The sequence below is a fragment of the Odocoileus virginianus genome, chromosome 3, assembly GCF_023699985.2.
Source record: "Odocoileus virginianus isolate 20LAN1187 ecotype Illinois chromosome 3, Ovbor_1.2, whole genome shotgun sequence".
NCBI classification, from domain to species: Eukaryota; Metazoa; Chordata; class Mammalia; order Artiodactyla; family Cervidae; genus Odocoileus; species Odocoileus virginianus.
In genome coordinates, this window is record NC_069676.1 from 7,402,488 (window position 1) to 7,429,071 (window position 26,584).

A 26,584-nucleotide genomic window follows, 5' to 3' on the forward strand; every position below is an offset into this window, starting at 1 on the left:
CTATATCCCCTTGTGAGGTTCTTAACCCAACCACCTGCTTGCCTACCCCCGAGGGCTCTCTCCCCTTTCACTCTTGTCTAGAAACCTTGGACCACTGGACAAAACCCTGAGAGGGATTGTCAGAAGATCCTCTGACCAATCCTGAGGAAATCTGGTACACTGATGGAAGGACCTTTGTCTTGGATGGAAAAAGAAGAGCCAGTTATGCAGTAGTCTCCAATTTTGAGACCATAGAGGCTAAGCCTCTGCCACCAGGTACTTCAGCCCAATTAGCTGAGCTCATAGCTTGACTCGAGCTTTTAGAGCTGGGAAAAGGAAAAAGAATAGCCATTTACATTGACTCCAAGTAAGCCTTTCTGGTGCTACATGCACATGCAGCTATTTGGAAAGAAAGGGGCCACTTGACCACCTGAGGGTCCCCAATTAAATATGGTGATCAAATCCTTAGACTCTTGGCGGCAGTCCATCTGCCCGCTGAGGTTTCAGTCTCCCACCATAAAGGACACCAGAAAGGGAGCACAGAAGTGGCACGAGGGAACCAAGCAGCCGATCAGGCAGCTAAGAGAGCAGCATTACAGAACCATGACCTAATAGGGGTTGCCACCCTAGTTCCACAGACTAACTTGCCAGAAACTCCTTTATATACTGAAGGTGAGAGTCTTAAAGCTAAGAGTGAAGGCTTTCAAGAAGATCATATGGGGTGGTTCCACAAGGAGGGACTCCTTTTTCTGCCTAGAAACCTCCAATGGAAGTTGGTTAACTCCTTACATGCCACCACTCATTTATGGGAAAAGGCCCTCCAAAGATTACTAGAAATGTCCTTCAGAGGAACAGGCCTCCAAAGGACTATAAGGCAAGTGGTCTCCTCTTGTCCTACTTGCCAATTAAACAACCCCCAAGGAGCTCGAAGACCCCAGCTGGCCCAGCCCGTCCAATGACGTGGGGCCTATCCAGGAGAGGACTGGCAGATGGACTTCACCCACATGCCAGTTTCTCAAGGGTATAAATGCCTATCAGTCATGATAGATACACTCACAGGATGGATTGAAGGCTTTCCCACCCAGACTGAGAAGGCTGAGGAGGTGGTAAAATAAAGTGCTCCATGAAATCATTCTAAGATTTGGTCTGCCCAGGTCATTACAAAGTGACAACAGGACATCATTTACTTCTAAGGTCACCCAAGGGGTCTCTAAAGCATTAGGCATTAACTTATTATCTCCATTGTTCCTGGAGGCCTCAGTCTTCAGGAAAAGTAGAAAGAGCCCACCAATTCTTAAAATCGGCGATAAAAAAGATAACCCAGGAGATCTCCCTGGGATGGAAGGAGGCTTTACCAATAGCTCTCCTCTGCACCTGTATTGGCCCTAAGGAACAGGTTGGTCTTAGTCCTTATGAGATGCTATATGGGAGACCTTTTGTTTATCTCAATGACCTCTTCCTAGATCCAGAGGCTCAGACCCTCCAGTCTTATACCATGGCATTGGGCAATTCCAACAGGACATACGCTTGTGGGGTGTGAACCAGGACCCAAAACATTCTAAGGAGTCACCACTATATGCTGAGGGACTCAAGTCCTAATTAAAGTCTGGAAGGATGGGTCCCCAAAGGCTCAACTCCAGCTCACATGGAAGGGCCCCTACCCTGTAATATTTTCTATCCCCACAGCAGTGAAGGTACCAGAACATGACTTCTGGACTCATGAGTCAAGCCATGGGAGAAAACAGAAAAGGACATTCAATATACCTGTGAGCCCCTGGGAGATCTCAGATACCTATTCAGAACTACAAATGAGTGCTATTCTAATGAACACCTCAAAAATCTGGTTTCTGGAGATAAGATTTCTCAAGATAACTCTAAAGAGCCAACACAGCTTGGTACGGACTGTACTCCAAAACAGACAGGAGATAGATCTTCTGATCCCCGAACAAGGAAAGACTTGAGTCATCCTGGCAATGGGAATCTGGAGTTGGCTAATGCTCCTACTAGTCCTTGTTATGTCTTGTTGATGCTGCTTATGATTGTTCCATGTATTATCAATTGTCTAACCTGTTTTGTCTCTGCCCAGGTCAACAAGTTACAACATGCATTGCCATTTCAACAAGGATACATAAAACTATAGCTGACCATGGAAAATATCACTCACCCTTAGACGGACACTGCTATAAGGACGCTGAGGCCTGAGACTAGCAAGAGGGGGAGGCCCAATACCCCTCGCCATCCCAGTTCAGCAGGAAGTAGCCAGAGAGACCTCGACGCCCCTATTCCCAAAGAATTGGGCCTCCCATCTCTTGAGGTGGGGAATGTTAGGTAGTTAGAATAGGGAAAAGGAGTCCAGAATGGTGGTGGCTAAAAGACAAGGAAGGGAAAAGCCCGCGAAAATAGAACAAAGGAAGGTTTGAAGACCGGAGTGAGGACCCCAGGTGGAACAAACAACACTCCTGGCTAGCCCAATTTACATAGGGCAGGCTCAGGGGGAGGAAAAAACATAAAAAGAGGAGCCAAAGGGCCAGGGGGTCTCTCTCTCTCCCCACCACACGCGCTCATTCTCTTTGGGTTGGCATGCCCTCAGGCCTCGAGGATATATTTTCCTGTTATTTTCTAAATAAAACTGAGCTGTAACACAGAGCCATAACACTGATCTGTCCAAGAGCTATAACATGGTCTGTCTGAGAGCTGCGACACGCCGAGGGCTTTAATGTCCCTCACTTCAAATTTTTGTTGAGCCCACACAGAACCGAGGAGATTACACTCCCCTGACAGGGTATTCTTTTAGGTGATGGAGAGTCTAGGTACGAACCCTGGGGCTCTTCCATCTAGGGGTCTGGTTTTCCAGTTGGTATGTCGTTTCCGTAGATACTGGGCATATAGCTCAAAGTCCACAGTCTGGCCCAAGATGGAGTCCTCCTTTCAAGATGGAGCCTGTTCTGTCTGTTTCCTCCTTCACCTTAACCTTTCTGTGGCAAAACAGAAAAAGAGACTCAGATGTATAGAACAGACTTGTGGACGCTGGGAGAAGGCGAGGGTGGGATGTTTCAAGAGAACAGCATCGAAACATGTATATTATCTAGGGTGAAATAGATCACCAGCCCAGATTGGGTGCATGAGACAAGTGCTCAGGCCTGGTGCACTGGGAAGACCCGGAGGGATCGGGTGGAGAGGGAGGTGGGAGGGGGGACCGGGATGGGGAATACATGTAAATCCATGGCTAATTCATTTCAATGTATGACAAAAACCACTGCAATGATGTAAAGTAATTAGCCTCCAACTAATAAAAATAAATGGAAGGAAAACAAAAAACCTTTCTGTGCTTCAGGTGCAGCATCTATAAAATGGAGATATTGCTAACACATCTCCCTTCCAGGGCTGTTGTGAGGAATAAATGAGTTAATATGTCAAAAGGGCAGGAAACAACCTGACAAAGTCAAATATTAATAATAGTAAAAGAATCACATTTAAAAAATAAAATACATGGAATCATACAGTTAAAAAAGGACATGGAACAGTCCCTTGCATGTGGTAAGTGCTTGACATAAGGTAATCACTATTTCATTATTGGCTCTGCAAGTTTAATTGGGCCTAGAAGGCCCTTCTAGGAAGTTTGCATTTTATCCTGTTAATTCCCCGGTAGCTCTGCTGGTAAAGGATCCACCTGCAGTGCAGGAGACGACCCCGGTTCAATCTCTGGGTTGGGAAGATCCCCTGGAGAAGGGAACGGCTACCCACTCCAGTATTCTGGCCTGGAGAATTCCATGGACTGTATAGTCCATGGGGTCGAAAAGAGTCAGATACGACTGAGCAACTTTCACTTTCATCCTCAAGAAGAGTCAGGCTGAGCTGGTAGGTGAGAGACAGCGGGAGGGACTGGTTTGGAGACTTGAAATAACACTGAATAGCTCTCATAGAGTGGCAGGTAAGAGCCTGTTTGGAGTAGGTTCCAGAGGGAACAGAAGGGACTTCCTGCTAGTCCAGTGGTTAAGAATCCACTTGCCAATGCAGGGGACACAGGCTGAATCCCTGGGTCCAGGAAGACTCCGCATGCCTTGGGGCAACTAAGCCTGTGTGGCAACTAAGCCACTACTGAGCCTGAATTCTGCAAAAAGAGAAGCCACTGCAATGAGAAGTCCACGCGCCACAGCTAGAGAGAAGTCCCTGCTCCCTATGAGAGGGTAACAGGCAGGAAGCCCAGGGGTCTCCAAAGGGAGGAAATAGGCTGCAAGCATCAGACATTTTTTATCTCTCTCTTTAGCAGCAGGAGGAAACCAACTAGTGTCATATTTTTTCCCCTTCTCTATACAAATTTAAAAAGAGGTTTCTCTTATAATTCTGTGTTGCCATAATGACACCTGGTTTCACCTGAACTTAACTTTTCTCAAACCTTGAGCTAACCAATGCATTTTTCTTTTTTATTTTATTTTTATATATTGTAGTGGTTTTTGCCATACACTGACATGAATCAGCCATGGATTTACATGTGTTCTGCTTCCCAATCCCCCCTCCCGCCTCCCTCTCCATCCCATCTCTCTGGGTCTTCCCAGTGCACCAGCCCTGAGCACTTGTCTCATGCATCCAACTTGGGCTGGTGATCTGTTTCACCCTTGATAGTATACTTGTTTCAATGCTATTCTCTCAGAACATCCAACCCTAGCCTTCTCCCACAGAGTCTAAAAGTCTGTTCTGTATATCTGTGTCTCTTTTTCTGTTTTGCATATAGGGTTATTGTTATCATCTTTTTAAATTCCATATATAAGCGTTAGTATACTGTATTGGTTTTTATCTTTCTGGCTTACTTCACTCTGTATAATGGACTCCAGTTTCATCCATTTCATCCAATGCATTTTTCTTTTGGAAATATTTGTGTTAAGCTGTGTTAATGTACTATGCATTTACCCTAGATTCTATCTTCAAGTCAGTTCTGCCTAAAGGCTCAAATTTAGGCCCAGAACCAACTTGACAAACAGTAGGTTATACTCATACATTGTTTTCCTAATCTATGTTAATGAAACTTTATATGGTAATCTGCTTTAAGATTCAGGCCTTGGATGACTCACCTGGTGCCATTCTCTGAGTTTTGAGACATTTCCTTTCTTTAATTAGCGGACTGCTAGTAGCTGTATAACATCTGTATAAAGACTAGCAGGGGAGTAGTTTTCTGCCCCCTTCTTATGTCTCTGTCAGAAGCTTTCTCTATCTCTTTTATACCTTAATAAAACTTTGTTACACAAAAGCTCTGAGCGATCAAGCCTCATCTCTGGCCCCGGACTGAATTCTTCTCCGGTGTGTTTCATTTTTCAGCAACAACCTTTTCACCTACAGCTAGAGAAAACACCTGTGCAGCAAGGAATACCCAGTGCAGCCAAGAATAAATAAATAAAAATGTAAAAAGAATGTACCTATCAATAATTACTAAAAATTAAAGCTTCTCCGTTCCTGGGATTCTCCAGGCAGGAATACTTGGAGTGGGTTGGCATTTCCTTCTCCAGGGGATTATTCAATGTATGTTCTTATAAAACAAAGGGAATAGAAGAACTCATGGAGACAGCAAAGATAGGTGGACTTTGCTAAAAAGAGAAGCAAATGGACAGTAACACGTGGAGAATGTGGGGCCGATGGAAGTTTTGTTTTAATGGGTGGAATTGAAGAGGAAAAGTTAAAATTTTACATACCCTCCTGTCTCTGTAACTCAGCTTGCTCCTTGCAAAGTCTGGATCACATAGGTCTCAGAAAGTGGGGACTCACACTACTAGGAACTGGAGTTTATTTCACCCTTGTCCTGCTCTTTGCAATTGCCCAATCCCAGCAAACCTCCTTAATCATGCCTGTTTGTGTATAAAAACTTTGTAACCCCTTTGTTCGGGGCTCAGAGTTTGGAGTGTTAACTCCTCTGGGCCTGCTGGTGTAATAAACCTTGAGTTCTCCAACTCTCCGAGTGTGGTGCTTGGTTTCTCCAGTATTGGTTTCTGCAACATAATGATTCTACAGAATATGAACGACGGGGTAGAATCAGAGGGCAATCCCAGTTGACTTGGGATGGGAGCCAGTGTAAAAACGGCAGGGTTTGTCTTGGAGAGAAGCGGAGGGTTGGGGACCATAATTACTGATGGGGAGATTGTTCCAGAAGGCTGCAATGTGGCGAAACGCGGGCTGGAACGGGGACCGCTCGTAGAGCGTCCCCTCTCCTCCACTGGAAGCAGAAAAACCTCAAGCCTGTAGAAGAGGGGAGGGCCTACGAGGGTAAGGGAAACAGTGGAGGCGGGCCTAGGGGAGAGAGGGCTGGCCTCTGCCTTTGCAGAACTGCGGTGGGGTGGGATCACGGATGGTGACACTGGCAAGGGATCTGTGATCGTCCGTGCTGGGCCAACGTGAAGGGGCGTACAGCATGCCTGCTATGGAAAGAGCTTTGGGCTCGGAAGGCCGGGAATCTGCAAGCCAGCAACTTGGGTCCAAGGGGAAACCGGAGGAGGGCGGATTCGCCAGACTCCCGGCTACAGAAAGTCGTAGGGGGGCGTGGCTTCTTGTAAAAAAAAAAAAGTGTGTGTGTGCGTGTGTGAGGCTTACAGCGCAAGCCAATGAGAAGCGAGGGAGGGCGGGGCCTGTGCAAGAGGCGGCCAGTAGAGACAGAGCCCTTAGAGGAGGGGCCTTGTGTCCCGGAGCGTGGCTAGGGCTCCGCGCACGCGCGGAGGGGCGCCCTGGATCCAAGTGGGCAAAAGGGCTAGGACACAGGTACTTGGCCCAGCCCTTTCAAGTCTTGCGCCAGGTCACGTGACACGCAGGGCGCCGAATTCCTTAGGAGCCAACGCCATTTCCTATGGATGAAGGTTAAAGTGCCACGGGGGTAGGAGGAGCATCCTGATACGGTCTGATCTTGACTCGTGGCCTGCAGTCGGGAGTCAGATTGGAGTCCAGGCGCTCGTTGGAGGGGAGGGGCACGGCTTCAGGAGAGGGTCATGCACGCTGACTTGGGGGTGTAGTTGTGGGGTGGGCTCACCGCTAGGACGAAGATTCGGGTCCTTGATGTCAAAGAGAGGCGGGGCTTCCCGCAGACCCATTGAGAAATAGGTAAGTGGGAAATAATTGGAGACTTTGTCGCCGCATTGACCTGTGGCGGCCTAATTTAGGTGGTCGTGGAAGTGTAAGGGGTGGGGGGTTGGGCTAGCGTTGCTAGGGGCGTGGCCTGGTTAGGAGCCTGGAGGTGTAAGGGGCGTGATAGTATAGGTGCGCGCGACTAGGGGCGTGGCCGGGATCTGGGCCTGGAGACGGGGTGTGCCTTCTGGATAATTTAATTGTCGCTTCCAAGTCCTAGCACTGCCCTTTCTTCCTTAGGTGTCAGCTCATGGAGACCGCGGCGGCTGCCGCCCCAGCTGGGGGCTTCTTCCCCTCTTTCCTGCTCCTGGGCTTCGGGACGCTAGTGGCCGCCTTGCTGGGCGCCGCTCACCGCCTGGGGCTCTTCTATCAGTTGATGCACAAGGTTCGGGGGCAGACAGGGGTGGCGGGCCGGGGGCAGTCAAAGGAGTGGACTTCCGTTAGCACCGTTTCCAGCTAAGCCATTTCACAGGCGGGGAGAGTGAGGCTCCGATTAATGCAGAGCGACTGACTGATCGGGAAATTCTAGGATCCTGTTGCTATTGTGGAACTGCTTCCGGGACCCTGGACTTTGCCTTTAGGAAGAGGCCACGGGGAAACTACAGCTGCCGGGCATTCCACACCCCACCTACCCCTTTCCTTAGGGAGCCCCCCAGTCCTTTTCACTGAGCGATGCTCCCTAACATGGTGGAGTCAGAGTGCTGAGGGCAGGCTCCAGAGGATGTGGCTGGCCGTGACAGTTTTGTGAGGGTAGCTGTCTGCTCTGCTCAACGGTTTAGAGCAATTTTCCCAAGTACCCAACAGTTTGTCTTCATTTTCCACAAGCGGAAACCGAGGCTCGTAGAGGGTATGTAATGGCTTGCCTTAGGTGACCTGTTTGGGGAAGAAGTGACCCCACAGACCTGACTCTGAACTACTTTGCTTGTGACAGAAATTCACCCTTTCCCAGACCCTCTCCCTGTCTTTTTTTTTTTTTTTTTAAGTCTTTACTGAATTTGTTACAGTGTTGATTCTGTTTTATGTTTTGGTTTTTTGGCTACCAGGCATGTGGGATCTTAGCTTCCTGACCAGGGATCGAACCCACACTCTCTGCATTGGAAGGCGAAGTCTTAACCACTAGACCACCAGGGAAGTCTCCCTCCTAACCTGGAGGGCAATGCCACTAGCCTTGTGGATTTGTAAAGATTTAAGGCAAAGGCCGGGCTTCCCAGGTGGTGCAGTGCTTGCCAATGCAGGAGATGTGGATTTGATCCCTGGGTGGGGAAGATCCCCTGGAGAAGGAAATGGCCACCCATTCCAGTATTCTTGCCTGGGAGATCCTGTGGACAGAGGAGCCTGGCAGGCTGCAGTCCGTGGGGCTGCAAAACAGTCGGACATGACTGAGTGACTAAACAACCACAACAACAGTGGCAAAGGCCTCTGGTGTATGGGGCTGTGTGGAAGCTGAGGCTGGGAAGCCCCAGCATGGTCTTTGTCGCAGGCTGCTCCCGTGCTAGGCACGTGGTGGTTGGCAGCCTGTGAGCCGGGCCTGGTCTGGTGGGTGGGAGGGGCCTGAGAGACTGGAGTCAGGAGTCTCCTGTGGTGGGGCCCTGATACCGGAGGGCAGGCTGTTCTGGAGTCCCAGCTGGTGGCTTCTGGCCAAGCTCCCTTGGGTTCTGTGGATCCACCTTCCCTAACCTTTCTCCCTGCTTGTGCCACAGGTGCCTTGAGAGCACTGATTCTATGGGACTTTGACTCTTGCTCAGGAGTCTTGGTCTCTGTAGTTGTAAAAGGATATATTGTCGGGAGGCTCTGATAAGATGCCTGGTGTTGCTCAGTGGTAAAGAATCCGCCTGCCAACGCAGGAGACGCAGGTTCAATCCCTGGGTCAGGAAGATCCCCTGGAGAAGGAAGGTAACCCATTCCAGTGTTTACTGAGTGGGAAATCCCATGGAGAGAAGAGCCTGGCGGGCTACAATCCATGCGGGTCACAGGAGTCAGACACGATCTAGTGACTAAACAACAGCAAAGCAACACCAAGCTTCTCCTGCCTTCCCTCCTTGCCCTCCCCTCCTTCCTGGGGGAGGGGGGTAATTCCTCTTCCCACCTGCCCTGGTGCCCGCACCTTGGTCCTTGACAATCTCACTCCTCCCCCTCCTGGCCCAGGTGGACACGGCAAGCATCCGGCATGGTGGGGAGAATGTGGCAGCCGTGCTGAAGGCCCACGGTGTGCGCTTCCTTTTCACGCTGGCCGGTGGGCACATTTCCCCGGTGCTGGTGGCCTCTGAGAAGTTGGGCATCCGCGTGGTGGACACCCGCCATGAAGTCACAGCTGTCTTTGCCGCCGATGCTGTAGCCCGCCTGACCGGTGAGGGCAGAGCAGAACGGGGGAGGGCTGGGGGCTGGTGAGACTGGGATGTCTTTGAGGGGGCAGGGTTTTTATTTTGGGGGGGGAGGAACATGGCTGGGAGAGTGGACCCAGCTGTGACAGGGTTTGTGTTCCAGGGACAGTGGGCGTGGCAGCAGTGACGGCAGGCCCTGGCCTCACCAACACAGTGACTGCGGTGAAGAATGCCCAGATAGCCCAGTCCCCAGTCCTGCTCCTGGGTGGGGCTGCCAGCACCCTGCTGCAGGTGCCTGTCCTGGTGGGGGTGGGGGGCAGGTGGCAGGGACCCCAGGGAGCCCAGAAGTGTTCATGTGTTGACTTCCTGGACTTCTTTCTGTCTCTACTAGAATCGGGGTGCACTCCAGGCAGTTGATCAGATGTCCCTGTTCCGGCCGCTCTGCAAGTTTTGTGCTTCTGTGCGGAGAGTGCGGGATATCATCCCCACCCTAAGGGCCGCGATGGCCGCTGCACAGTCGGGCACCCCCGGTAGGTGGTGGGACGGGGTCTGGGCAGTGGTCCTGCCCTGGGACCTGGGAGGCATAGCAGACTGAGTGTTCTCCTGTCTCCATGCAGGCCCGGTGTTTGTGGAACTGCCTATAGATGTGCTGTACCCCTACTTCATTGTTCAGAAGGAGATGATACCAGCTAAGTCACCCAAGGGCCTCGTGGATCGAGTGGTCCGCTGGTAAGTAGCCCAGCTCCTACCATTCACTCCCACATTCCCTGGCTTCTCCTGCAGATCCCTGCCAGCACCCATCCTTTCTTTGACTCATTCACTGATTTGCACATTAGTTTGAGAGGAGCCAGCTATGGGGAGAGTGTCCTAGGTAGAGGAGACAGCATATGCAAAGGTCCTGAGGCAGGAATGAAGTTTGTGGGTTGGAAAAGCAAAGTGGCCCAAGTGGTGGCAGCAGGTGAGCAAAGGGGAGAAGGGTAGAGGCTGAGCTGAGAGCAGTCAGCAGGAGTGCCTGGGCAGACTTGCAGCTTTGTTTTTTTAAATAAATGGCTGTGATTTTTTTTTTTTTAAAAAGGTCTTGAACATGTTCCAATGTTGTTTCTGCTTTGTGTTTTTTTGGTCTTGAGGCGTGTGGGATCTTGGCCCCCAGACCAGGGATTGAACCTGTACCCCTGCATTGAAAGGCAAAGTCTTAACCACTGGACTGCCAGGAAAGTCCCTGGGGCTTTGTTTTTAACTTGAGAGCCATTGAGAAGCATTGCAGGACCTTAAGCACTGGCATGGGGTACCTGGTTTGTTATTTTATTTTATTATTATTTATTTGACTGTGCTGGGTCTTCACTGCTGTACAGGCTTTCCTCTAGTTGTGGTGAGTCAGGACTATTCTCTAGTTGCAGTCTGTGGGCTTCTCATTGCAGCGGCTTCTCTTGTTTCGGAGCAGAGGCTCTAGGGCGTGTGGGCTTCAGTAGTTGCAGCTCCTGGGCTGTAGAGTACAGGCTCAGTAGTTGTGGCACCTGAGCTTAGCTGTCCTAAAGCATGTGGGGTCTTCCCAGGCCAGGGACTGAGGCTGTGTCTTCTGCATTGGCAGATGGATCCTTTACCACTGAGCCATCACGGAAGCCCTGGTTTGGGTTTTTATTAAAGATCCCTCTGGCTCTTGCCAGAGAGTGGACTTTGGGGTCAGGTGGAAGCTGGGACACCAGGGAGGAGGTGTGGCAGTCCCTGGGATGAGAGATGATGGTGGCCTGGAATCTAGGTGGTAGCTGTGGAATGCAGAGATGTGGCTGGATCTCATATGACTGTCTGGACCTGCAGCAGGACAGGATAAGGGGACAGTGGGTCCCTATAGGCCCACGACATGGCACAGTTCACTCTGGGGCCTCCTATGGGGCTTTTGAGTAGTGAGTAGCCTGGGTGTTGGAGAGATCAGGGCAGCAGGCCTGGCATGGGATAAGCTTGAAGGTTTTCCTGGGAGAGCTGCAAGTTTCATGGAGGAACTTCTTTCCATTGAGAGGCTATAAAAAAGGTTGTAAGTAGGGGCATAGACTGAGCAGAGGTATGTGAAAGGGATCATTTTTGGTCACCACTGAGGTGGACCTGGCTGAAACAGGACACAGAAAGGAGAATCAGTTCTCTTCCTCTTCCTCCTCTGTCCCTTTCATTTGCCTGTCCTTGCCCCTCTGCCTTCTACTACCCCTCCAAATATTTAGTGAGTGCCACTATGTGCTAGGTGCCAGGATGGGCATGAATAGGACAGACAGGTCCCTGCTCCCTGGGCATGTGAGGAGCACCTGAAAGGCCAGCTCATGGTGTAGCAGGTTAACTCACATGTCTTTTATAATAACCCTTAGAGTTAAGACTCAGAGGTATTATTCAGCCCATTTCACAGATTAGGTAACCGAGACTCAAGGCAGCTGAATGACTTGTATGCAGTTGTCTGGTTTGTTAATGGTAAAACAGGGTTCAGCCTGAAGGAACCTTCAGTGCTTAATCTACACAGCTATGCTCCATCTGTAATGTAGCTGGAGTGAAATGAAAGTCCAGAGTGAAGTGAAGTGAAATGAAGTCGCTCAGTTGTGTCTGACTCTTTGTGACCCCATGGACTGTAGCCTACCAGGATCCTCAGTCCATGGGATTTTCCAGGCAAGAATACTGCAGTGGGTTGCCATTTCCTTCTCCAGAGAGATGGGTTCAAATCCCAGAACTGCCATTAGCTAGCTGTGAACAAATGCTTAAACCTCTCTTTTTTTTTTTCTTCCAGTTTTATTGAGATCTGATTGAAATACAGCACAGTGTAGGTTTAAAGCACAATAATTTGACCTGTGTATACTCTGATTAAACCTTGCTTGATGTCAGCTTCCTCATCGGTAAGGTGGACAAACATTGCTTTTTCTCTTTAGACTAAGATTTTGTGAAAAATAAAGTGAGATTATTTTGATAGTGCAAAGCATATGCTGAAGTAGAAAAGAACTAATCATTATTCCCTTAAATAAGAATAGGGCTGAGTCCATAAAAAAGAATGAAATAATGCCATTTGCAGCAACATGGATGGATCTAGAGATTGTTATGCTGAGTGAAGTAAGTGAGATAGAGATGGAGAAATATCATATGACATCCCTTATATGGGGAATCTAAAAAGAAATGACAAAGGGACTTATTTATGAAATAGAAAGGGACTGACAGACTTAGAGAACAAACTTATGGTTGCCAGTGGGGAAGGATGGGGGAAAGGGATAGTTAGGGAGTTTGGGATGGATATGTACACACTGGGTTTCTCAGGTGGTGCTAGTGGTAAAGAACCTGCCTGCCAATGCAGGAGATGTAAGAGGCTCGTGTTAGATCCCGAGGTCGGGAAGATCCCCTGGAGAAGGGCATGGCAACCCACTCCAGTATTCTTGTCTGGAGAATAACATGGACAGAGGAGCCTGACGGGCTACAGTCCATAGCATCGCAGAGAGCTGGACACAACTGAAGTGACTTAGCATGCATGCACGCACATACACACTGCTACATTTAAAATGGATAACCAGCAAGGACCTACTGTATAGAACAGGGAACTCTGCTCAATGTTATGTGGCAGCCTGGATGGGAGAGGAGTTGGGAGAGAATGGATACATATATATGTATGGCCGAGTCCCTTTACTGCCCGCCGGAGACTATCACAACATTGTTAGTTGGCCATACCCAATATAAAATTAAAAGTTAAAAAAAAAAAAAAAGAATAGAGCTGAGTCCAAAGTCATACCAGGCATAAGGCAAGGTGTCTCCCAGCCTTCCTCCAACACGATTAGGGAACTACCCGCCTGAGGCTGACTTATTCCTTGCCTTCTTTCCACATATAGTTTCCCATGGTTCCTCTTCTCATTTTCTGCCATCTTTACTCCTCCTCAGAAGAGAAACAGAAGCTTCAGGCTATGACTAATTCTATCCAGCTGATGTCCACATATGTGTTTTTGTTTGTGAGGGCAGGAAGGCGCCGGATTAATCTTTGTCTCTAGGGCCCTGCAATGAGCCTTGTGGAGCATCAGGGCCCTGTGACCCAGTGAGTAAGGAGATGTCAGAAGCCAGAGAAAGACAAGAGTACAGATGTTGTCAAATAACTCCCATTAATAGAGTTAATGGGCTTCCCTGGTGGCTCAGTGGTAAAGAATCCTGCTGCCAATACAGGAGACATGGGTTCGATCCCTGGTCAGGAAGATCCCTTGGAGAAGGTAATTCCAACCCACTCCAGTATTCTTGCCTGGGAAATCCCATGGACTGAGGAGCCTGGCAGGCTACAGTCCATGGGGTTGCAAAGGAATTGGACACACATGACTTAGTGTCTAGACAATAGTACAATGTTTCGCACAGTGCTTTATTTCCTGAGTGGATAGATCACTGGACCTTGGGAGAGACGGTCCCTTTTACATCTTATAGAGGAGGAAGCTCAGAAAAGTTAAGTCACTGAACCAGAGTCACACAGGAAGCAGCAGAGCCAGAACCCAAGCCCACATCTGTCTGACCCGGCGGCTCTGGCCCCTGATTCTGGTGCTCCAGCCTGTGGCCCTTATTTCTCAAGGACTGTGTCAGGTTGGGGTGGTCGCCGGAAGCTTCCAAGGGGAAACAGGCCACTGGACACTCGGCCGCTGGGGTCTGTGTGTCCCCGGGTCATTGCTCATCCACCTGTGTTCCTTCCTGCCTTTCCGGTCCCTTTCTGGGCCCTTCTCCTTCAGCCTCTGAAACCCTGGTAATTGTTCCTGGTAATGGCCTCTTCCTCTTCTCTTTGCAGGTACTTAGTGAATTCCCTGGCCAACCTCTTTGCAGGAGCTTGGGAGCCTCAGCCTGAGGGGCCTCTGCCCCTGGACATTCCCCAGGCCTCCCCCCAGCAGGTGACTTACCTCTGTTCCCTGGCTAGGGCCCCCCCCAACCCCCGCCACATGGGGAGTGGCATCTCTTTGAATCAGTATCGGGCTGTCATCTTGGGGGCCTCCTGGTGACCCAAGGTCGGCTCTTTGAGCCCCCACCTCTTGCCCCAGGTTCAGCGCTGTGTGGAAATCTTGAGTCGGGCCAAGAGGCCCCTCATGCTAATTGGGAGCCAGGCCCTGCTGCCTCCAACATCTGCAGACAAGCTTCGGTGAGAAGCCTCTGGCCTGCCCTTATTGTTACAGTCACAAGCCTGGTCCCCTGGTTCCCTGGGAGGAGGGGCAGGCCCTGGACCACACTCACTTCTGTTCTGCCTGGATCCCCAGGGTTGCTGTGGAGACCCTGGGCATCCCTTGCTTCTTGGCGGGGATGGCACGAGGGCTGCTGGGCCGCAACCACCCCCTCCACTTCCGGCAGAACCGCAGGGCCGCCCTGAAGAAGGCAGACGTGGTCGTCCTGGCAGGTGGGCCCGGTCCTCCTACCCTCCCTCCCTTTTCCCTCCCTCTAGGTACCTCCCTGCTCGAGTGACCTTGCCCCCCTAGTTGGGTACTGGCTGGCACCTATTCTCATACTCACTCACCCACCCTCCTACCTCTCACCCCTAGTTTCTCTCCAGGTGGCAGTCGTGTGCTGGGACCCAGCTTTACACAGAAGGGCATGCACAGAGAGTGGGCACTTGTGGGGCTGTGTATACAGCACTTGCATATGTATGCATTATATAGCACTGACAGCCCGTACACTGACTACACATATCTTCTTACATAAAGTGCTCTGAATCCTGCCAGGCACATAAGAGTTTTATCCATTAGCTACTGTTGTATGATAACCACCCGAAACTCAGTGACTTACAACATGCTTATTATTTCTCAAGACCCACGTATGAGTTAGTTGACAGTTTTTCTCTCATTTTGGCAGGGCTCGTCCCTGAGTCTGCAGTCAGGGAGGTGGGAAGGCAGTGGTTGGGCTGCCTTGTGTACTTGGGGGTCGACTGGCTGCCGGACTGGGCTAGCATGGCCTTGGTTGGGGTAACTGAGTTCTCCCTCTCCCCCTACCTCCTCCTCCACGTTTCTCATCATCCAGCCAAGTAGCCTGACCTTGTTCACTTGGTGGGTGATGAGAAACATGCAGGGCTGGGGGAACAGGTTATACCAGAGAGAAGGATGGAAACCGCAAGGCTTCAGGAACACACGCCATGGCTTCTCCCACATTCTTACAGGCCAAAGCACCATAGGTCCTGGCGCCAGGCTAGGTTCCAAGAGTGGGGACCTGCAGAGTCTCATCGTAGGTGGCACTGGCACAGGAAGTGAAGGATGGGGACCTTTCTGCATTCAGGCTACCACAGTGGACTGAGTAAGCTGGCGGGCATCCCCCAGGAAGCTGGCCCTCGGTCTGCTGAGACCCTGTCCCCTTACCCCAGGAGCGGTGTGTGACTTCCGCCTGTCCTATGGCCGTGTCCTCAGCCGAAGTAGCAAAATCATTGTTGTCAACCGTGACCGGAAGGAGATGCTGATCAACTCAGACATTTTCTGGAAGCCCCAAGAGGCTGTGCAGGGTGAGCCCCTCCTTTTGTACGTGTCCCTTTTGTTCTGGCCTCTGCTGCACCTGGCTTGAGCTGGGTGCTGGTGACCAAGGCCTGGATCCTGCCCCAGGGGGCACCCAGTTGGCCGGAGATGCACATTTGTCCCTTAGACTGGTAGGTGCTTCTGGATGAACTAAGGGTAGGGTTTTTTTTTTAGAAATTTTTATTGTGCATAAAATGGTCATTCCCCTTCATAGGTCAGTTGTTACCACCTCTAAAATTGTTTAATGTAAACCAGAGCTTCCCAGATGGTGCTAGTGATAAAGAATCCTCTTGCCAATGCAGCAGATGCAAGAGATGAGGGTTCGATCCCTGGGTTGGGAAGATCCTCTGGAGGAAGAAATGGCAACCCACTCCAGTATTCTTGCCTGGGAACTCCCATGGACAGAGGAGCCTCTTGGGCTGCAGTCCATGAGGTCACAAAGACTTGGATCCGACTGAGCACGCACGCATGCACACACAGCATGTGTACCAGGGGGAAGGCCCGGGAATGTGCATGTGATCCTGTGTCCTGACTGTACTCTCCCAGGTTGCCTGCTGCCTTGAGGACCTGCCCTGGGGTCTCTCAGTTTTTCTGTCGTGGCTCTCCTACCCCTGTTCAGTCCTCTTCCACAGCCTTTCCATGTCCTGCTTTGCCCATCGTTCCAAGGACGCTGACTCTGCCCTGCAGTGGAGGTGACGGGGAACTTGTGTCAAGCAAAGAAATAGCACCATGTGCATTCACGTTTGGGAAGATCCAGTGGAGCAGCCAATGGGCTCAAGTTGGGCAGGACCAGGTAGAGGCAAGGGGGCTGTTAAGTCCAGGACAGAAACCATGAGGCCTGGAGTTGGGATGGACAGGGAGGAGAAACTCGGCTTCTCTGAGCCTCTGTGTGATTGTTTCTCAGATGGAGCTGATGAAAGGTACATCGTCATTGGCTTATTTGTTTGCTCTCCAATACCCTGTGTGCCTGGGCTGTCGAGATGTGCTTGGACGATAGAGGTGTTTTTAGTGACAGGTTTCAGAGGCAGAATTGAGAGGTCTGTGTGACCCAGGGTGTGAAGGGGGAGTCAGGAGACAGGCTGATGTGAGTTTCTAACTCACTTTGTAATTTTGTTTATTTGTGGCTGCACTGGGTCTTCCCTGCTGCATGGGCTTTTCTCTAGTTGTGGCCAGTGGGGGCTACTCTTTAGTTTCAGAGTGTTGGTTTCTCATTGCGGTGACTTCTCGATGCTGAGTACAGGCTCTAGGGTTCGGCTCCTGGGCTCTAGAGCATAGGCTCAATAGTTGCGGTGCAGGAGCTTAGTTGCACAGTGGCGTGTGAGATCTTCCCGGACCAGGGATTAAACCTATGTCTCCTGCACTGGTAGACAGATTCTTTACCACTGAGGCACCAGGGAAGCCCAGCTAACTCACTTTGGCCTTGCTCTCCCCCTCACGTCTATCGCCCTAACCCTGGTTCTGGCAGACTCTGAGGTGTTTCACCCATTTTGCCTTAGGCTATCCTCCCCCCATCCACCCCCCCCCCCCCCCCAGGCCTGCTTCCTTGCTTCCTGCTCAGATGCCTGTTGGCTTCCTGCTGTCTTTGGGCCTCTGGTGCTCAAAGGGTAGGAGGTCGCCTTCTCCCCACAGCTGTGCCCTCTTTCTTCCCCAGGAGATGTGGGCTCCTTCGTGGTGAAGCTGATGGAGGGCCTCCGGGGTCAGACGTGGGCCTCAGACTGGGCAGAGGAGCTTCGGCAAGCCGACCGACAGAAGGAGCAGACCTTTCGGTGGGGGCTGGGTAGAGTGGACTTGGTGGGTCACAGGTTCCTGGTGGGCCAGGCTGCTGGCTCTGCTGACCTGCTTTGCCCTGACACAGAGAGAAGGCACTGATGCCCGTAGCTGAGCATCTTAACCCGGTGCGGGTCCTACAGCTGGTGGAGGACATTCTGCCTGACAACTCCATCCTGGTGGTCGATGGTGGGGACTTTGTGGGCACAGCCGCCTACCTGGTGCAGCCCCGTGGGCCCTTGTGTTGGCTCGATCCTGGTAAGGGCAGACCTACACCTGGGGCAGCTTGCGCTCCTCTGGGCCTCTTTACACCTGCTTTTGGTTCTCCTAGGGGCCTTCGGGACTCTGGGGGTCGGTGCTGGATTTGCACTTGGGGCCAAACTGTGTCGGCCGGATGCTGAGGTGAGTCCGAGTGTGCTGGGGGGCAGGAGGCTTGCTGCTTTCTGGGCCGTAAGCCAGCCCAACCATCCTTGGTACCCACCTCAGGTCTGGTGCCTGTTTGGGGATGGAGCGTTTGGCTATAGCCTCATCGAATTTGACACCTTCGTCAGACACAAGGTGACTGGGCGGGCTGACCCAAGGGAAGCTCAGAGCCTGGGGTTCTGGGAGATATCCTCAGGGGTGGGCTGGGGAGGGAGCTCCTTATCTGGCAGAGGTCCTGTCCCTGCCTTTAACCTGCCGCTGGCCAAGCCTTGGGACTGAAGGGCGTGGCCTGGCCTCCTCCTCGCCCTCCTTGCAGATCCCAGTGATGGCCTTGATAGGAAATGATGCTGGCTGGACCCAGATTTCCCGGGAGCAGGTGTCCTGTCTGGGCAGCAATGTGGCCTGTGGCCTGACTTACACTGGTGAGAAGGGCCTGGATGGGCGGGGAGGGGGAACGCCGTTTCAGGGTCAGCTGAATGTGTTTTCCTCTCCTGGGCTACCTGCATGTTGGGGCTGGGTTTCTGCCACCATTCTGACTTGCCCTTCCGTTTTAGATTATCACAAGGCAGCCCTGGGGCTGGGGGCCCAGGGCCAGCTGCTCTCACGAGAGAATGAAGACCAGGTGGTCAAGGTGCTGCGTGACGCCCAGCAGCAGTGCCAAGATGGCCACCCGGTTGTGGTCAACATCCTCATCGGGAGGACAGACTTCCGGGATGGCTCCATAGCCGTGTAGGGCCTCATGGGTTAGTGCTCTTGGCTCTTTTCCCACCCCTGGACTGTGCCTAGCTGGTTTGGAGTTTCATCCTTGCCTGCCCTGGGCCTAAGCCACGAGGCCCAGTGACCCTGCAATCTTCCCTGATGACAGGGAGGGGCTGGTCGGGGTCAGAGCTAAGAGAGGCTCTGACAGCCCTGGGGAGTCCTTGGGCCTGTTCTTTTGTGAGCTCAACTGTGTCCTTTCTTCCCTCCTCACTTGTTGTTCAGTTGCTAAGTCGCGTCCATCTCTTGGTGACTTCATGGACTGCAGCACGCCAGGCTCCTCCATCCCTCCACTATCTCCCAGAGTTTGCTCAAATTCATGTCTATTGAGTCAGTGATGCTAACATCTCATCCTCTGCTGCCTCCTTCTCCTTCTGTCTTCAGTCTTTCCCAGCCTCAGGGTCTCTTCCAATGAATTGGCTCTTTTGCATCAGGTGGCCAAAGTATTGCAGCTTGCTGTCTCACACATTGAATAAACCACATCTGGTCCATGGGGGCCCAAGTACTCATCCCAGAACCTGTGCATACTGATTTATTGTCCACAAAGATGGAAGTGAGGGAAAGAGGGGGGAGACAGGAGGGGACCTTACTCTCCCACTGGAACTCGGGCTCACTGAGGCACCATTACTGGGGATTTCAGGGTGCCTGGACACTGCAAACTCTTCCCCCCCATCCCCTCTGTGGTCCCTGAAAGAGCCCCACATACCCACTCTAGACATGTCCATACATGTTACTCCTCACACACAGACACACACGCAGGGAGGCAATAAATATGTTCCGTACCAAAGTGCCCCCAGCCTGACGCTTCAGGTGGGGCCCCTCCAAAAGGGAGGTCTTATAAGTGCTCAATTTCTTCAGGAATGGGGAGGAAGAATTGGGGAGGGGAAGGGCCAGACTTGATATCTACTTTTGCTGGTTTGAGGCAATTATGGAGTTTTCCCTGGAAAAGAGGTTGGCGAAACCAGTTGTTTTCCTATAAGCCCCAGGCTGCTCCTATCTATCCAGAGCCCAGGAAAGGGGCTCCCCCGACACCCTGCCTCAAACGGCACTTCTTCATAGTCTTTGGGCCCACTGAGGGAGAAGCAGAGTGCAGTGCTCAAAGCTAATACTGATTTGGTTGGCAGCAGCAAGGACTGGCTGGGAGGGTGTCTCACCATCTCAGGGTGATGCTCACAGTAATTGGTGTTTCCCTGGCTAAGGGGAAGCAAAAGATGCCGGCCCTGCAAGCAGAACTGCCTTTTGGCAGCCAGGAGAGAAGCCCTTGGTACTCAAGAAAAGATGGCCACAATAGCTGGTCCCTAAAGTCCCCCATCCCTGGCCGTCGCAACCAGTGCCCAAATACTGAGTACTGGAAATGAGGAATGATTCTCAGCAACGGATTGGCTGGTCGCTAGGCAACCCCCCAGTAACCAGGAGTTAGGCCTGAGCTACAGGTCTGGTCCTCCCTAGGTCGTTAGGGCACCGCCTTAGCAACCAGGAGCCTGGCCTTAGTAATTGGGGTCCAGCCCCGCCCGGCTCAGAGACACACGTTGATCTGCTTGGAGAGCTCTCTCTCCAGGTCCAGGATGAGGGCATCAAAGTCTTTGAGGTTCAGGTGAGGGTTGAAGGGCGCCTCGAAGTCGTCGCCGAAATCCGTGGCGCCAGTCGGCTCGCCAGCCTCGTCCTCATCGTCACTGTCGCTGCCCGTCACGTGGTCGTAGTCTGGCCCAGAGAGGAAGTCCCGCCCACAGGGCAGGAAGTCCCGCCCGCAAACGCTCCAGTCACCCGCGTAGCGGTTGCTCGGGGGGCTTTCGGGACCGCCCCGGCCGCGGGGCCGAGTCACCACTTCGGGGCTCGCTAGCGGCAAGTGCAGTGACGGCTGTCGTTTGGGCCGCAGGTACGGGACGAGCTCCGGAGGCTCTGGGGGCCTGCGAGGATCTGCAGTGGGAGAGGGAGGGCTTGGATGATGTCACGCCCAGCGGCGGCACTTAGGCCTCTGATTGGCTGCTTAGGTAATCACGCCCCTGATTGGCCTATCGAAAGGCAAGGCCTTCGACCGGATCGGGATTTCACTGGCTGAGCCAGAACTGGTTGCTCAGGCAACTAGGTACTGGTTTTACTCTGACGAGAGGGCGTGTCTCGGGCTTCGGGCTTCTTAACTGGCCGCCAGAGAGAGCATCGTCTGGGAAACCAGGCTCGCTTCGGCGGCGCGGGGGCGGGGGCCAGCTCACCTGGCCAGGCTTGCAGCAGGTAGTGCAGCACCTCGATATGGCGCTTGAAGTCCACCGCGTTCGAGAGACCCGGGCCAGAGCTGCGGATGCGGGGCCTGGCGGGTGCCTGGCGCGCCGGCAGCAGCACCGGACCGAAGCAAACGGCCAGGTTCTGCGGAGTCATGCGGTTGTGGGCGTGGAAGGAGGAGACAAGGCGCAGGTGGTCCAGGAGAAGCGTCAATGTAGCCTGAGAGAAGAGGGTTGGGAGAGTACGCGGTGGGCAAAGTCGGTTCCCTGTCGCACTCGAGGGAGACTAAGGCGGTTCAGAATGGGGAAACTGAGATTCAGAGTCTCAGCTGGGAGATGATCCTGCTAGAACTTAGTATTATGCTCCCAATTTGCTGGAGGGAAGACTGAGGCCAAAGGTAACAACTTTGAAATTACAGAACTTGGGCTTGAACCTTCTCCTCTGTGTGTTAGGCAGGGCTGGTAGTAATCTCATTTTACAGATGAGGATATTGAGGCACAGAGGCAGGATCCCACAGCCAGGAACCTCCCTTATGGTAGGTTGATAGACCTCTGTTCAGAGTCTATTAATTTCAATACATCCTGCCTGTGAAACCTGAGGTCACTCACTCAACTGCCCTGGGCCTTGGCTTCCATTATCTGTAAAGTGGGGATACTAACAGCACTAGGGTTGTGATGGTGCCACACATTCATGGCCATCACCAGCCCAGACATGGGAGAAACATTCTGCTGATGTCAGTTCACTCCCTGTCCTGCCCACTCTCCCCACCCCCGAGGTCCAACTCACCCTCTCCACATCTGGCAGGCAGCTGAGGAGCTCCCGGGTGCCCTCAGTGTTGGACGGAGCCCTACTTGGGGGCCCTCGGGCCATGGCCTCCAGCACCACCTGATAGAGGGGCTGGGTGATGAGTGGGGTAGGCAGCTCCCGAAGATAATCCTTGAGGATGCCTGTGGATATAGGGTCCACACTGGTTAGGGCAGCCCTGGGTTCTGAATCTGGAACTTCAACGGGGGCTGGGAGCAGGGAAAGAGGAGGAGGACAGGTGCAGGAAGGTGAGAACAAGGCCAACAGAAGGGGTGAAGTCCCAGAGGGACTACAGGGACTGCCTTGAGGTGAAGGTTGACTGGGGAGCAGGCAGGAGAGCAAAGGGGCAAGCTGACCGGTGATGACATTGATATCAGGGTACAGGTCCTCGGAGAGGCAGACAGCTGCACTGTCTCGCTCAAAGGCATCGCGAAGTTCTTTCTTCACGGCTGCTGAGCCGCACAGACGGTATAGCCCCACTACCTGGGGGTAGGAGCAGAGAGGTGTCTTTTTTGTCAGAGTACAGACTGATGTGGGCACTATGGGGTGAGGGCCAGAGGCCTGGATCCAGGTGGCAATGGGCTGAGAGGTTGGGGGCTGGCTGAAACTTTATTGGCTGCCTTTCTGTTCTTGTGACACCTGTCATGGGGGACCCCATCTGGCTGCTTGGACAACCCAGCCCTGTAAACCCTCCAAATTACTTGTCCTGGCACCCACCTCCTTTGACTCAGGAAACCTTGACTCCTTTTCAGCGTACTTGTCACCTCCTCTGAAAAGCCTTCCCTGACTACCCCAGCCAGCAGGTCAGGTCCTGCTTTAAGCCATCCCAGCTTCTTCATTCTTATCTCAGTCAGTTTCATATATGTGATTTATTTGTCATGTCTTTCCCCCCACCAGACTCTGAGCTGCAAAAGGGCTGGGATCCTATGTTATCAAATGAACAGAGGACCCATGAGTTCTGGGCTAGATGCTAGGATCTGGGGGTGTGTAGGGAGCGCCTGCCCTTGTCTAGGCTGGGATTGGAGCTAAGAGTTCCCCAGGTTGGGTAGAGGGAAGCCTGGCCTCCATACCCTGGGTGTTCTGGAGAGTGGTCTGAGGTCTGGGGGCAAGATAGGATGGGGTGAGGGACTTACCCGCAGCCCTCGGCGCTCGATCTGCCCAACACACTTCTGAATAATGAGAGGCACCTGGCCAGGGGACTGCTCGCGCTCCACCAGCAGGGGCAAGGGCAGCCCGAAGACGCGGGGCTCAGCCGTGCCGGATGATTCTTGTTCCGACAGGGTCAGCTTGGCATACAGCAGCCCTTGGGGCTCGAGGCGCACGGCCAGCTGCTGGGCCTGGCACCCTAAAGACACAAGGGGGACTTCCTGAGTGGGGTCTGCCTCCATTGCCTCCTGTGCCCTGTCCCCTTGGCCAAGCTACGTCCCCACCCTGGGCACTCTAGAGGAAGGAGGGAGCTGTGAACTGAGTCCAGTGCCCTCCACACCCACCTCTGAGACCATGCACCCTACCTCGGAAAACCGTGGGCAGCAGCACAGTGCCCTGGGCGCAGGGCCGGTGCCGCCGGACACCAGGGTCCCAGGCCAGCACCAGGGCCCGCAGCAGCCGGGCTGCCTCGAGTTCCAGGTGAAAGGTGTGGTCCAGCCGCAGGAAGTCTGGCCCCCCACGCAGCGGCCCGGTTCGGGCCCGGGCCACCCCATCCACCTGCAGCAGGCAGCAGAGGTCTCGCGGAGTGGCCCCTGGCGCCGGCCGCAGCCCCCCCAGCCCATACAGGTGCAGGCTGAGGCGGCCCCAGAGCGCAGCCGGGGGCGACTGGGCGGAGGGGCCCACCTCGTAGGGGCGGAAGGCAGTGGGCGACGGAGGCCCCGTAGGGCGCTCGGGAGAGTCGCCGTCACTGAGGTAACCCGCCCGTGGGCCGCGTGCGCCCTCAGCCACTGCTCTCCGCCCAGGGGTCCCCACGCTGCTGTCCAGGTGGTAACGACTGATGACCGAGCCCTCGGGGGCGGCCCCCTCGCGCTCTCGGCTCGTCCGGGTGCTCCGCAGGCTCAGTCGGCGCCGCAGCTCAGGTAGCTTCTTCATCTTCATCGAGAGGCGCCGGGCCGGGCCAGGGGACTTGGTGCGGGAGGCTTTGGTCGGGGGGCTGGCAGGGGCTGCGCCTGTGGGGACAGCAGACCTCAGGGTCCAGAAATCTGGGCTTGGGATGGGGGTGATTATGCTTGCAGTCACCTTGCAGGCCCCAGGGTGGGAGGCTTGTGCTCACCTGGAGAGGCCGGGCTGTCTCCCTCAGCTGAGCCTGGCTGTGGGCCTGGGAGCTCTGGTGCTGGGAGTCTGGGGTCCTCCTCTGGGATGGGGTTGTACCAGATCTCACCGGCTGGCTCCCCACTGCCAGGCACCCCCGGCCCCAGAGTGGCCTCCTCTGGTGGCTTGGCCCCACCCAGCACCCAGCGGCGGCTGCTGGGCTCCAGGCTCTGCAGGTAGGCACCGTGAGCCGGGCTCCGAGATGCCTCAGGGCTGGGGGGCCCCTCCGCTCCAGCCTGGGGTCCTTCCGGGGCCTGGGGCTCTGGAGGACTGGGCTCCGGGTGCTGGGCTAGTCGGCCTGGCAGAGAGCAAGGGGAGTGAGGGGCAGCCTCCCACTGCCCCCAGAGCAGCCCCAGCCCAGGGCTCTTCCCCTGTGGCAGATGGGGTGCGCTCAGCCTGGACACTCCCCACATTCATTTGGAATGGGTGGCTGCAGGCTGGCAATCACATCCGCTACCAGCGGCCCGCCCCCAACTCCGCGCCCTAGTGTCCCAAACAGGACTCTGTCGGTCTGCCCTCCAGCCTCAGAGGTCCAGAGGGGTTTCTGTGGGCCTGGGCCCTGCATTCCCCACTCGACGTCCCCATGCCTCCCTTTAATGCTGGCGGGGAGCCCTGCCCTTGTGCCTTCTCAGTGGGTGGCTTCGGGGAAACCACTTGTCATCTGAGCCTCACTGTCCTCCTGTGATATGGAGGGGGTGCGGGGGGGGGCGTGGATTTGAGGCCCTCCAGGGAGACTTCAAGGGATCTCAGCATGAGAGCACTTCCTAGGCAGTCATATCTTGGGCACACACAGCCCACGGTGGATGCTGGCTAGCTTGCTTAGAAGAACAGAACAAGCATGACAGCGAGTGTGTGGCTGCCAGGTTCGCCTTTACCCTCAGCATGTCACTTCGCACCCTGCTGCCTTTCTTTCCAAGCTTTGCCACCATCCTGGAGCTGACCCTGTGTTTTTGACCCCAACAGTTTTTGCTTTCAGACTACCCCCCCCTCCGCCGCTGCCCCATCCTCCTCTCTCCGACATCCCAGGCTGTTTCCTGTGTGTGTTTGTGCGTGGGCACCGCTGTCTCTTCTCTGCCTTGGGAACCCTGGGAATCTCTGGGAAGACGTCTGGGGGAAGGTCAGATCCGCGAAGTCCTCTGCCTTCCCTCCTTTAACCCCTTCCTTTCGGGGACTTCCCGTCCCATGCAGCTCCCATTTCTTTAAGGTCTTCCATGCCGACTTCCTCCTCTGGTCATCTCATACTTCCACTCCCCGAGTCTCTCTGGGCTCTCATTTAGTAGTGTGGTCCACAGAGTTAAGTCGCTTCAATGGCACTGGATAAATTACCCAAACTGCTCCGTGCCTCATTTCCCCCATCTGTGTAAGGCGGCAGTTTCCTGCAGCTGCCTAAGGTGGGTGCAACTGCAGTTACGGGCTAATAGGTAAGGGGGGATTGGGAGGTGGCCCCCACGATCGACGCACCGCCTCTCTGCCTCCTCTGCAGGGTGTACGCCCCCATCTCCCGTCCCTGGGCTCAGGGTGTCGCCAGCCTGGCCTGACTAAGCCCCAGTTTCTCAGCCTCCCAGCTCCTCCTCCCCTCCACTCTCCAGGCGCTCAGCCTCGGCCCCATTTCCTGTCAGGGGTGAGGCCCCCTCCCGGGCCTCCCGAGGAGCCCGCAGCGCTGGCATCCCTGGTCAAGCGCACATAACGGTCCGCGCCCCCTTTCCCCCCCGGCCCGTTACTTCCACGACCCCTGCCTGCCCTGGCCTCCAACCTCGACCCGCAGGGGGGCTCCACGGGGCTTCCCCTGTCCCCTCAGCGTCCCTCCTTGGGGCCCCGGGACCCTCTTCCGAGCCGGGCGGGGTTCGCGGCCCCTTCTTCCCCACCACTCTCTCTCTCACCGCGCTCCTTCGCGTCCGACTTTTTCCGGGGAAGTTTCTCCCGGCCCCGAAGGCGGGAGAAGGTCTTCCTAAGCAGCGGCTCGGCCATGCTGGGGCCCGGGCCGGGCTGAGTGCGCGCCCCGGGCTCCGGCCGCGCCGCCCCCTGCCCCGCCCGGTCTCCCCGCCTGCCCCCCGCCCCGCGCCCCGCGTCCCGCGCCAGCAGGAAGCGCATTCCGGGAATGCTTGGCCCAAACTTTTTTTTTTTTTTGCCCTTCCCGCGGCCTGAGCGGGCGATGCTGGGAGTTGTAGTCAATAGCCAGGGCCGGGCGGGGGACCTGTCACCGGCTCTTGTCTTTCCTTCTTGTCTTGTCTTTCCTCCATTAGTGATCGCATACAGCAGGTTCTCTTGAGTATACTTCCAAAAGGCATCCTGCACAAATCCACTGATCTCTTCTCTTTCCTTCCATCCACTGCTCCAGCCTGGTGCAAGCCCTGGCGTCGCTTATTTTGATAACACCCGCTCTTCCCTTAGTTTCCCCGGATGCCACTCTCTTGCCTTCTTCCTCCATCCAGTTCTCCGCTCCCCTCTCTCCCC

General features: G+C 54.0%; 3 protein-coding genes across 8 annotated transcripts in view; 2 read left to right on the top strand and 1 right to left on the bottom strand.

Moving 5' to 3' along the window:
• The first annotated feature begins 6,630 nt into the window (after positions 1–6,630).
• On the top strand, positions 6,631–19,328 carry ILVBL (ilvB acetolactate synthase like). Of its 5 annotated transcripts, XM_070462751.1 has the most exons (17): positions 6,663–6,832; positions 7,321–7,465; positions 9,226–9,427; positions 9,565–9,692; positions 9,793–9,931; positions 10,019–10,130; positions 14,170–14,269; positions 14,417–14,514; positions 14,630–14,766; positions 15,721–15,855; positions 17,517–17,631; positions 17,721–17,890; positions 17,964–18,034; positions 18,119–18,190; positions 18,372–18,477; positions 18,610–18,798; positions 19,037–19,328. In XM_070462751.1, exons 1-16 carry the CDS (start codon positions 6,810–6,812, stop codon positions 18,786–18,788), a joined length of 1,932 nt encoding a protein of 643 aa, XP_070318852.1. In that variant the 5' UTR covers positions 6,663–6,809; the 3' UTR covers positions 18,789–18,798; positions 19,037–19,328. The 5 variants fall into 5 exon arrangements, with proteins under 5 accessions (XP_020757697.1, XP_070318852.1, XP_020757694.1 ...); XM_020902038.2 differs by having other exon boundaries at positions 6,631–6,720; positions 18,610–19,328; XM_020902035.2 differs by having other exon boundaries at positions 6,664–7,056; positions 18,610–19,328.
• SYDE1 (synapse defective Rho GTPase homolog 1) lies at positions 19,315–26,150 on the bottom strand. 2 transcript variants are annotated; one of them, XM_020902032.2, is made up of 8 exons: positions 26,011–26,150; positions 24,093–24,428; positions 23,344–23,988; positions 22,966–23,177; positions 22,189–22,315; positions 21,815–21,975; positions 21,022–21,247; positions 19,315–20,728 (listed from the first exon to the last, which is right to left on the bottom strand). In XM_020902032.2, exons 1-8 carry the CDS (start codon positions 26,096–26,098, stop codon positions 20,328–20,330), a joined length of 2,196 nt encoding a protein of 731 aa, XP_020757691.2. In that variant the 5' UTR covers positions 26,099–26,150; the 3' UTR covers positions 19,315–20,327. The 2 variants fall into 2 exon arrangements, with proteins under 2 accessions (XP_020757691.2, XP_070318835.1); XM_070462734.1 differs by lacking the exon at positions 26,011–26,150 and having other exon boundaries at positions 24,093–25,916.
• SLC1A6 (solute carrier family 1 member 6) overlaps positions 20,596–26,584 on the top strand; it is a 161,603-nt gene continuing 155,614 nt past the window's right edge. Inside the window, exon 1 of the mRNA XM_070462783.1 lies at positions 20,596–20,687. The gene's annotated coding sequence lies outside the window, so the exon portion shown is untranslated. The remainder of the gene's footprint in view (positions 20,688–26,584) is intronic.

Bases quoted from the DNA above. Each gene is read 5' to 3' on its own strand.
- ILVBL (XM_070462751.1), top strand. From the start codon at position 6,810: ATGAAGGTTAAAGTGCCACGGGG. The intron at 9,932-10,018 runs GTAGGTGGTGGG...GTCTCCATGCAG, and splicing joins TGCACAGTCGGGCACCCCCG to GCCCGGTGTTTGTGGAACTG. The intron at 17,891-17,963 runs GTAAGGGCAGAC...TGGTTCTCCTAG, and splicing joins CTTGTGTTGGCTCGATCCTG to GGGCCTTCGGGACTCTGGGG.
- SYDE1 (XM_070462734.1), bottom strand. From the start codon at position 24,543: ATGTGGGGAGTGTCCAGGCTGAGCGCACCCCATCTGCCACAGGGGAAG. The intron at 23,178-23,343 runs GTAGGGTGCATG...TTGTGTCTTTAG, and splicing joins GCTGCCCACGGTTTTCCGAG to GGTGCCAGGCCCAGCAGCTG. The intron at 22,316-22,965 runs GTAAGTCCCTCA...TCCTACCCCCAG, and splicing joins TCGAGCGCCGAGGGCTGCGG to GTAGTGGGGCTATACCGTCT.